This window comes from Lemur catta, chromosome 5, assembly GCF_020740605.2.
Source record: "Lemur catta isolate mLemCat1 chromosome 5, mLemCat1.pri, whole genome shotgun sequence".
Lineage (NCBI taxonomy): Eukaryota > Metazoa > Chordata > Mammalia > Primates > Lemuridae > Lemur > Lemur catta.
This window is the reverse complement of record NC_059132.1, coordinates 52,719,898-52,732,006: the sequence shown is the minus strand read 5'-3', so window position 1 is coordinate 52,732,006 and position 12,109 is coordinate 52,719,898. Positions and strand designations below refer to the sequence as shown.

Genomic DNA, 12,109 nt, shown 5'->3' with positions numbered 1-12,109 from the left:
CTTTAAGAATTACATAAGAAAACTGGTTGCAAAATAGTCACATTTGATTTTTTACTGCCAAGTTGCATTATCCAGCCTCATCACTTAATCTTCTTCATTTAGATTTAGCTTTTAAATAACATTGAGTGCAAGGAAAAGAGCTTTTCTGTTATAAAAGATGAACGGAAAATACAGTGTTTTTGCTTCTTTAAAAAAATGTTTTTTAAAAATACATTCTTTAAGAAAGTACATTCTTTAAATAACTTTTGACTACCCTGGAAAAACTTAATTCCTTTTTCAAAGGATAAAAATTTACACAATTGAGAATTTCTCTTGAATAGCCTTTGACAATAATTTCAATAGTCATGTTCCACCTGGAAATGGCAGTATCATTGGAATGTCTACTGGCATCCCAAAGTGACAATTTAATAGTCTCTTTTCAAATATTCAAATATATTACTTAGCTGAAAATAATATAATAAATAAACCAAGTATTTCTGTAGGACCTCATTGATATATTTAAAGAGTAAGCTCTAGAATAATGGGAGAGCAGTGGAGTTGGTGAGTCAGTTAATCTCAATTCTTCCAGTCTAAGCACACATTAAAACAAAACCCAAAAAAAGGCAAACCAGCACTGCTACCTCAGTGGTCTTGGTCACCATGGAAAAAATAAGGGCATTTCCATTTAATTACTTTAAGGTCTCTTCCCACTTGACATTCTATGCCTCTATGATTGTGCTGTGCCAACAGAAAACACACTATCCTACTCTATTTATTAAAATAATAAAATTAAAAGGCAAACTGAATATGTGTATTATATGCTTTTTTTTTTTTTTGAGACAGGGTCTTGTTCTATCTCCCAGGCTAGAGTTCAGTGGCATCATCAAAGCTCACTGCAACCTCAAACTCCCAGGCTCAAGTGATCCTCCTGCTTTAGCCTCCCAAGTAGTTGGGACTACAGGCATGCGCCACCACACCTTGCTAAGTTTTCTACTTTTTGTAGAGATGGGGTCTCACTCTTGCTCAGGCTAGTCTCGAACTCCTCACTTTAAGTGATCCTCCTGCCTTGACTCCCTAAAGTGCTAAGGTTACAAGTGTGAGCTACCCTGCCTTGCAAAATATTATATACTTTAAAAATAAATGTGTAAAAATAATGCTTTGTATTTAGTAAAACCCTGTTTCTATAACTTTTAAAAACTAGCAAATTTCTTGCTCACACATATTACATAATCCCAGCACTTTGGGAGGCCAAGATGGCAGGATCATTTGAGCCCAGGAGTTCAAGACCAGTCTGGACAAGATAGTGAGACTCTGTCTCTACAAAAAATAAATTAGTCTGGCATGGTGGTGCATGCCTGTAGTCCCAGCTATTCGGGAGGCTGAGGCAGGAGGATTGCTTGAGCCCAGGAGTTCAAGGTTACATGAGCTATGATCACACCACTGCTCACCGCCTGAGCAAAAGAATGAGATCCTGTCTCTTACCAAAAAAAAAATTAAGATTAAAAAGTACAGGAAACAATAAAGAATAAAGGAAATACTTTAATAAACTATAACTATACATTTTTATGATTTTTCATAAAATAGGCTAGTCAATTATATTCTCAAAGATGTCTATAACAAAGACTGTCTAAATTTATATTGTTTTAGCAAAAATCCTTTTTGTCAGCAATTATTAAAATCCTTGCTCTTTACCAAAAACTAATGAAAAATCTAAATTAATTCTACAGATTAACATTTTTAAACACTGCCAAATACAGCTACCTCAACCTGTACACGTTCAACCTGCCACTTCAATAGGTTGGTCTAACTATTTAAAAAATATTTTACACAAAATAAAATTTCCAATATTTGAAATTTCCTAATTTGTCAAGAGGCTTTTGGAAAAGTAATCTTCAATTGATAATATTCAATAAAACAAAGTCAAAAATTCTCAACATATATACTGAAATGTTTTCTTCCTTATTTTTTCAAATAAAAACCTTTCCATTTCTCTTTACACAGTAAGCAAATGTATATTTTGAAAACCTTCCATGAGACAGAAACCAAAGATATATCAGCTTTTAGGTAGAAATTACCCATTTAGGATGTATAAGGGAATAGTAATTGAATAGTACCTTATCTTCTAAGATGCTGGAATCTAGACCAGAGATAAGCAAAAATCTTTCCTATAAAAGGCCAGTCAGTAAATATTTTCTGCTTTCCAGGCCAAAGGGTCCTTATTACAAATACTCAACTCTGTCATTTGTAGCAGGAAAGCAGCTGTAGACAATATGTAAATGAATGAGTATGGATGGCTTCCAATGAAACTTTACTTAAAGACAGATAGGCGGAGTGGGCCATAGCTGATAGACCCCTGTGTTCTAGAGGACCAATTTCTGCTAACCAATGTTTTACTGCTGTATCCCTGGCACCTAGACCAGCACCTGGCAAACAATGGCACTAAATAACATTTAGTGAGTACTCACTATATGCCAGACAATGATCTAAGAACTTTGCATGCATCATTTCCATTTACTCTAACCACTTTAATGTGGTAGGTATTATAGCGATCCTATTTTACAAACTGAGAAAACGGACGCACAGAAATATTAAGTAACTTGCATAAGATCACGTGTTATAAGCCAGGAGTCAAACTCAGGGAAGTCGGACTAAAGAACTCTTATTAACCACTGTTATATCTCCTCTTTATGTACTTATTAAATATTTATTAGACTTATGAATAAATAATGCCAAATGTTCAAATTTACTTAAAATCAAAATGTGATTCCAACAGTAGGTACCTTTTTCTTTTTTTTTTTTTTTTTATTTAATTTATTTGTTTGTTTATTTTTTGAGACACACTCTGTTGCCTAGGCTAGAGTGCCATGGCGTCAGCCTAGCTCACAGCAACCTCAAACTCCTGGGCTCAAGCAATACTACTGCCTCAGCCTTCCAAGTAGCTGGGACTACAGGCATGCGCCACCATGCCCGGCTAATTTTTTCTATATCTTTCTAGTTGTCCGGCTAATTTCTTTCTATTTTTTTAGTAGAGATGGGGTCTCGCTCTTGCTCAGGCTGGTCTCAAACTCCTGAGCTCAGACGATCCACTCACCTCGGCCTCCCAGAGTGCTAGGATTACAGGCGTGAGCCACCATGCCCGGCCTAGGTACCCTTTTCTTAAGAAGTATTTTATATTTTAAAAATAGCTTTCTTGGCCGGGCGCGGTAGCTCATGCCTGTAATCCTAGCACTCTGGGAGGCCAAGGTGAGAGGATTGTCTGAGCTCAGGGGTTCGAGACCAGCCTCAGCAAGAGTGAGACCCGTCTCTACTAAAAAATAGAAAGAAATTAACCGGACAACTAAAAATATATAGAAAAAATTAGCTGGGCATGGTGGCACATGCCTGTAGTCCTAGCCACTCAGGAGGCTGAGGCAGTAGGATTGCTTGAGCCCAAGAGTTTGAGGTTGCTGTGAGCTAGGCTGATGCCATGGCACTCTAGCCCGGGCAACAGAGTGAGACTCTGTCTCAAAAAAAAAAAAAAAAATAGCTTTCTTATCAAAAAGAGGAGAGAATACCTATTAAAACCAAGAGACTGAAAGACCTAAGTGAGCTGGGCCTCTGGAGAGGAGCAAGACTCAGTGGACCCATGGTAACTCACGAGATAGGGCCCAGAAGAAGGAACATCCTGACTTCTCTCTTCTTTCTTACTGTGATCTCCTGCCTGCCAATTCTCCCCAACAGCAGAACTCAACCAGATGTAGGAGGGTAATGGGGTGCTTTGATGTGGCATATACGTAAGTTAAATTAAATTAAAATTCACCTAAAGCTGCCTCTCTACTTAGGGAACTGCAACCTAACTTAATATGTAAATAGGCTGCAATCTAAGAATATATTCTTCTAACAAGTAGTGAGTCTCAACTAATTATAGGATGCCAACTAATTAGACCATGTCCAAATAGGTCAAATGTCAAGCTGTAATCAATCAAGCTGTTTCTATTCATAACTTACTTTTCTGTCTATAAATATTACCTGCCATGTTGCTCGGTGGAGTTCTCTGAACCTCTCCTGAGTGCTGCCCAATTTATGACTCCCTCTTTGCTCAAATAAATTCTGCTGAATTGAAAAAAAAAAAAAAAAATAGCTTTCTTGTCCAGGCATGGTGGCTCACACATGTAATCCCAACACTTCGGGAGATGGGAGGATTGCTTGAGGCCAGGAGTTTGAGACCAGCCTGGCCAACATATCAAGACCTCACCTCTACAAAGAGCTAAAAAAACAATTAGCCAGGTATGATGGTACACATGTGTAGTCCCAGCTACTGGGTATAGGCTGAGGCAGGAAGATGGCTTAAGCCCGAGAGTTTGAGGCTGTAGTGAGCTATGATTGTGCCTGCACTCCAACTCAGGCAACAGATTGAGACCCTGTCTCTTATATGACTTTAAAAAAAAAAAAAAACTTTCTTAGCCAAGAGAAAAATTCAATTTAAATGTCTGTGAAACATTTCGGAATAACATTAAACGAGTGTCAGGCAGATGTGGGGGTGGGAGGGGATGGGTATATACATAATGAGTGCAATGAGCACAGTCTAGGGGATGGACATGCTTGAAGCTGATTGGGGGGGGCAAGGGCAACATATATAACGTAAACTTTTGTACCCCCATAATATGCTAAAATAAAAAAATAAATAAATAAATGTCTGTGAAAATCTATTAGGAAAAAAAATAAAACCATACCACCTGTGATCCTCCCATCTCCCAAAATAAAATTTCATCTCTGGAAAGTTTTAAAAATTAGTTTTAAAAAGACTAACTGTGGTTTTTTTAAAAATGTCGTCTTTTGCATTTCTGAGCCAAAGGTCATACCTAAAAGATGATTTCTCTTGGTTTAAGATTTTAAATATCTTAAGCACCCAAGCCAGCTAAGACTGTATCAGTTAACTGCTTTGACAACCCAGAGTCAGAACAGTAACAACAAAGAAACTAAAGTAACTATATCCTTTTTGGAAACCAGTTGGTTACAACAATCAAATCACACACAAATACATATAATTTGCGTGAAGTCTTGAACATTATTTTACTAATGAGAATATAAGGATCTTTTATGGACTCAGGAAACCTTTAAGTCAGATAACACAGAAGATGTCAGAATTAAAATTAATATCAGCAGATTTAAGCCAAATATAAATGTGAAAAATAATTAACTTTAAGAAATACTTTGAGACATTAAAAACAGTAACTATTACCAATGCAGCCAGAAATTTAGAATTTTCTACTATGACAGAAAAAACAGCTATTGTGTTATATTAAAGAACATATACTATGTGTCTAAGCATATTACTTGCAGTCTAATTTTTAAATATAATTTATAAGCAAAATGGAATTTCTGCCTTCTGAGTTTAGACAGTTTTTGCTTCCATTCATTAGAAATAATAGAAAGTCAAGGACTTTCCCAACAATAAAATGTGAAACATTTTTGTTAAAAAAAAAAAAAAAGCCTCAGTCTTGCTATCCTTTATACTTTCTATAATTAAAAAAAAAAAACACACTACTAACAAAAGGGAACATAATGACCACCCACAATTTTAAATTTGAAGTGCTATGAGTACACAGATTTCAATTAAAATCCCTAATTTTCTACTAGTCTTACAATGTAGGGGTGTCTTCAAGTTTTCATTAACTTATTTCTTGTTAGCTACCTTTTATTCTTAGAAGTTTTGTTACTGTTTGCTTATTTGATTCTGGTCCCTTCCACAGAACTAACTTGTAGTCTTTAGCAATCTTTGTCAGTGGGTCTGACCTTTGAGTATGTCGATGCCCTTCATTTACTGATAGCATCAAGTTTTCCCTCCTTTTGTTACTATTCCCCACACTATTCTAAGAACTGATGGCTCTTTTTCTTAGCATCTGTTATCTAGAGAATTGAGTCATACTGTGAAGGGTTTTATTCAAAGCAAAGCATAAAACTCTTGGCATTTCTTTTATTAGAATAAATATCTCAGTATGGGGATGATTTCTATAGTTATCCCTATACATATGACATATGTATCACATAGGTGGCCTTCACAGAATATAAGTTTTCACCATTTCCCCATCTTCTACCTGGGAATAAGGAAGAAACTATTTCTAGAGGCATCGATCTATAAAGGAGAATCACATAATAAATATGAATATCATGCTGGATATACATTAATCACAATATTTGGCTATTTTGCATGCAATCAATATATTATCTTGATACCTAAACTATGTCCATTCTTGGTATAAAAGCAGGTATTGTTGATAAGGTTAACACAACAGCCAATGACATCACCAGTTGTAAAAGTTGGTCCATAAGGTTGTCCGGTTCCAGAAGAACAAAATGAATGTCCATCATCCCCATGGTAACCATATGAATGTTTATCCCAACCTAAATAGAAAATTCCATCTTATTTATAATGAAAAGTAAGGTTCCTCTGCACTAGATTTATTTGCTAAGATTATGATAAATCAGAATAGTACAACAAATAGTACAAAAGATAAAATTCCCAAATGTATGTACATTTGAATTCTCAATAATTACATTAATTTCTTCTATATGAAAATACTGTTTATAACATTAAGGAAAATAAATTAGCTACACAGAACACTAAAACAAGTATTAAACAGAAAGAATTCATATCAGGAAAAGAAAAAACATAAATGCAACATCCATAGCAGGATACATTTTTCGTGCATATTTCTTTTTGCTAATACACCAAAAGAATTTTGCTTGGATTTTAAGCACATACATAAAGTTTGATGTAAAAAAGATTATATCCTATTAAATCACCACAAGCTTTCCAAGGCCGTGATCTAAATATAAAAGTCAAACAATTTGTGGTCTCTCCACAAGTCCAAACTACAGATATGTCTACATGGTTATTAAGAGATTTTTACTTTACCAGTTACTTCTATAAGGAGAGTTTTCAAATAATAAAAACCTCATTTAAATCCTCTTTCAAGTATAATTTTAAGCAAAAAGGCAGAATGAAAGTATATTAACTTAACACATCTGATTACAATTAGATGACAACTACATTAGCTTGGTTTGTTTCTTTGTTTTATGGTACTTCATGTAGCTTTATATTGGCAATTTTGCTTTCTATTTCAAAAAATTTCCCCCAAAATAATTTTTAACATTAGCCAACAGAATACCAGAAAACATAATCCAAGAATGACCTCCTTCAGAAAAATGGTATCAGGAAACAGGTCTGCCATCTCAATTTATACCATCTTTAGTTTCCTTTTAATGTTAGTCTATATTCCCAGAACGTTAAACAACTGAAGATGGGTTAAAGGCCAGACATGTGATGGGCAGCAAGCAGAACCAGCCAGTAGTTGATATTTTTATGACTATTTACTTAAAGTTAAAAATATCAAAAACAACAACCACCACAAAAAAAAAAAAAAAAAAAAAAAAAAAAAAACATGGTATAAGGCCGGGCATGGTGGCTCACGCTTGTAATCCTAGCACTCTGGGAGGCCAAGGCAGGAGGACTGCTCGAGGTCAGGAGTTCAAGACCAGCCTGAGCAGGAGCAAGATCCCCTCTCTGCTAAAAATAGAAAGAAATTAGCTTGACAACTAAAAATATATAGAAAAAATTAGCCGGGCAGGGTGGCACATGCCTGTAGTCCCAGCTACTCGGGAGGCTGAGATAGTAGGATTGCTTGAGCCCAGGACTTTGAGGTTGCTGTGACCTAGGCTGACACCATGGCACTCTACCCCGGGCAACAGAGTGAGACTCTGTCTCAAAAAAAAAAAAAAAGAAAAGCATGGTATGTATGCTATGTAAGTTTTGCTAAATAGCATAAAATTTATTTTTATTAAAAACACTCAACTTCCACTGAGAACTCATGATATAGGTGATAAAGACATATAAATCAATATTTTTAACTATTTCAATTTGTTACTTGAGAATTTTAACCAGAAAGTGCTAGCCATAAGACAATACTATAATACTATAATTCAATTACAAGGGTACCTGGTAGTCTATTCATGTTCACACCTTGAGCAGAAAGACCAATTCCCATGTAACTGTTGGGAAAAAAAGAAAAAAGCAGGTTATTTTAGTTATATATGTATAAATTATAAAACACTCTCAAACAATATCAGAACCAAGCCCAAGTTGAAACTCCTAGTGTAGTCACGAAAATGTTATTACAGTTCATTACATAGCAACAAAGGCCAATATTAAGCATAAATAAAACCAAGATTCACAATAAATTCCTATAATAATAATTCATACATACACCCAAAGTATTAGTAATAACTATGCACTCTGACACCTATAAAAATCTTTACACCTTATTTACAGATGATTATTTAGGATTAAGGCTTCTCACAAAAAGTATACAGGGACTGCAGAAGAAAAAAGAAATGTTAAATAAGAAACAAATGTGTTTCCAAAAGGACACAGTGAAAATTCGGAGCACAAAAAACAAAAGGGAAACATGGATTCACATTTGGAAGAAATGTCAAATTCACATCAAAGCATCTAAAATACGTAATAAAATTACCCTAAGGTGCACACTTTTCTAAAACTGAGAAAATTAACAAAATCTACCTAAACAGGACTCGATTATCCACTTATAAAATGAAAACAAAATAATTTCCACAAAAGAAATATACAAGGAACAATAATTACTGAGGTATGCAATTAATTTTCAAAAGCTTATACACCATTAATAAAACCTGATAAAGACAGTTCAAAAAAGAAACAACCAGAAAGCAACATATTTATAAGTATGCATGCAAAAAGAAAAACTAAATAAAAAAGCAAACCAAATCTAGTTTGTTAAAAGGCTAACTGCATATGATTGTATCATGATTTAAAATAGCATGTGATAAAAGTTCAGCCACCAATTCTAATACAAAACTCCAGGAAATTACTTAAATATGACACTTTTTTCCAAATATAATGCAGCATGTAATATAAGATATTCAAGTGTGAAAAACTAAAGCCATTTTCATTAAAATACAAAGAGATGCCTACAATTGTTAAATACTGTTGTAGAGACTTCAGAAAATTTAATAAGAAAATTAAATAACCAGCATAAACAGGAAAAGATATGAAATTATCTTTATTTGTAGTTGGTATGATTATATACATAGAAAATCACAGAATCTACCAAATGCCTTTAGAATTAATTAGGCATTTTGGCAAAGTTGCTGGATATAACAAAAACATCATAATCTCTCTTCTAGTAAGAGCCAGCCAGCCAAAGGAAGTGGTGTGTAGAAACATACCAGTCACAATAACTACAGAAACCATACAACAGAAATATAGTTATCAAAGTAAGGCTCAAAAACAATATACTAAAAGCTATAAATAAATAAATACAGTATACATCTGGATAACTCAACAGTATAAAAATGGCAATCTTTCTAAAATAATATGTACATGTAACATGTTTCAAGACAGACTTCAAATTTATTAAATTGGACAAAATGATTTTGAAGTTCATATGTAAAGGCAGAATTTTAACCACGACAAAATTTTTAAAAGGAAAAATAAGTGGTTTCCCTACTAGATATTAAAACTCATAGTTAACTAGATTCACAAGAGCAATATTATTAATAAGAGCACATTGACTCAGACAAGCATGATAAAACATTAAGAAACAACATTTAAAAGCAAGTCAAGAAGGTTCATTAAGTTTGTATTGGGTTATTAAGTATAAAATGTCTGATTTCCTTAAGTACTAAGTTAGATAGCTGATATCTCTGACACTTCACTTTGACACTTCTTGTTTTATTTTTATTATGAAGGTACATTCTCAGTCTTTCAAACACACGGTTTGGCCTGTGATTATCTTTCACATTTTTTTTACAGCAATTTTTGTGAAGCCACAGATAAGGCAAAACTTTGTGTTATTTTCAAATGTGAGTTTCATCGTGGAACCAATGCAGCACAGACAGCTCTACTGGGAGGGATGTGGCTAATGAACACAGTACATTGATGGTTTGAGAAGTTCTGTTCTGATGATTTTAATCTTGAAAATGAGCCACACGGGCAACTTGAGACCAAGGTGGATAACGATGAGCTGAAAGCTGTAGTGAAAGCAAATTCACCTCAACCTACGCATGAATTAGCAGTAAGATTTGATGTTACTATTCCAACAATATTGGAGCATTTGAAAGAAATCAGCAAGGTAAAGCAGCTGGATAGATGGGTTATACATGAATTCAACGAGCGTCAGAAGAGAAATCATTTCGAAGCTTGCCTTTCTTTGCTGTCTCGACGTAAAGGCAAACCATTTCTACACCACATTGTTACGTGTGATGAATAATGGACTCTTTTTGACAACTGCAAGCATCCGGCACAATAGCTGGTTAAAGATGAAGTGCCAAAACACAGTCCAAAACCAAATCTTCATCAAAAAAAGCTAATGGCATCTGTTGGTCCAGCACAGGTATTATCCACTACAGCTTCACGAAATCTGGTCAGTTGATTACAGCGGATGTCTACTGCAACCAACTGTATGTAATGATGAGGATGCTTTTGATTAAGCAGCCCGAGATTGGTCAATAGAGACAGGCCAATCCTCTTACAAGACAACGCTCAACCACATGTTGCACAAACAATACTGCTCAAACTCCAGAGGCTGGCCTTGGAAACTCTGTCATCCACTGTATTCACCAGACCTTGCACCAACTGACTACCACTTCTTCCAGGCTTTGGACCACTTCTTTCAAGGAAAAATATTCAATTCTCAACAAGCTGTGGAAACCACCTTTTGCGATTTCATTGCCACTCTCTAGACTTCTTTGCTGCTGGTATAAACAAGCTACCATTAAGACAGCAAAACTGTGTCCATAGTTTAGGCTCATACTTTGATTAACTGTACTGCTTCTTGTTTGAGAAATAATAAAGTATGCTTTTGATTCGAAATCGGACATTTCATATTCAATGACCTAATATTTTGACTCAGCTTCTTTGCTACGCATACAACATAAAGTGTAAGTATTACCAAGAGACTTAATAAGGCACAAGAAGACAATTTTTGAGAAGAAGAAACACAAAGCTGTGAGTGGGCATACAACTATGGGCCTGCAAAACTCTGGTTCTATGAGCACTCACTGAAGTTCCCCCTTCTCTGAGGAAATAAGGACTAAAAATGCTCCACAAGAGGAACATTAGCCATGCTTACTGCTTAAAGCCAAAGGTTAGAATAGGCTTTTCCTCTTGAAAGGAGGCTTAAGAGCATACTAACACCACCTGTTGCCTGGGCTAGAGCTTATCTGACATGTGGCCTAGTTAAGGGGAAAAAGAGAGTAGACGCCTCTTGACAAGGATGTGAACCAGTTATTCAATGGATCAGTGACTAAATGTATAATACTCCCAATATCATCCTGAAGCAAGAATCTGGAAACTCTAATACAAATCTGGTTTTGGACTAGGGCCAATGAGTTAAAAAGTATAAATTGTAAGAAAGAAAAGATAGCCCAGAAAAAGATTAACAAAATGAAGAAAAATGTTAAACTTCCCAATTAAAATGAGGCTGCAAAGACAAAATATAAGATCTACAAAATAAACAACTGGAACATGAACTCACTGTAGATGACATCACTCAATGGACAGTGTGATTTAAAAAAAAAACATAAAGGTAAGTATAGTTAGGAATATACTTTAAAAAGAAAGGAATCAGGCCGGGCGTGGTGGCTCATGCCTGTAATCCTAGCACTCTGGGAGGCCGAGGTGGGAGGATGGCTCGAGGTCAGGAGTTCGAGACCAGCCTGAGCAAGAGCGAGATCCCGTCTCTACTAAAAAACTAGAAAGAAATTAAGTGGACAACTAAAAATGCATAGAAAAAATTAGTCAGGCATGGTGGCGCATGTCTGTTGTCCCAGCTACTTGGAAGGCTGAGGCAAGAGGATTGCTTGAGCCCAGGAGTTTGAGGTTGCTGTGAGCTAGGCTGATGCCACGGCACTCTAGCCCAGGCAACAGAGTGAGACTCTGTCTCAAAAAAAAAAAAAAGGAATCACAATCATTAAGAAATAAGGACAGTGGAACACCAGTACTTGCTGAGATAATATAGCTAATAATTTTCCTCAGTTAAAAAATATGTTGAATTCCAAATGCACACTGCATACTAATTAAGAAAAAAATTAAGTCATACTTAAGACACACTGT

At 35.3% G+C, this 12,109-nt stretch overlaps 1 protein-coding gene across 1 annotated transcript in view; it reads right to left on the bottom strand.

Annotated features, from left to right (window-relative positions):
• Positions 1–12,109, bottom strand: part of RANBP9 (RAN binding protein 9) — a 98,480-nt gene that overhangs the window by 32,438 nt on the left and 53,933 nt on the right. The window contains exons 3-4 of the mRNA XM_045551805.1: positions 7,958–8,010; positions 6,196–6,363 (exon numbers count right to left, since the gene is read on the bottom strand). Coding sequence (XP_045407761.1) covers positions 6,196–6,363; positions 7,958–8,010 — 221 coding nt within the window. The remainder of the gene's footprint in view (positions 1–6,195; positions 6,364–7,957; positions 8,011–12,109) is intronic.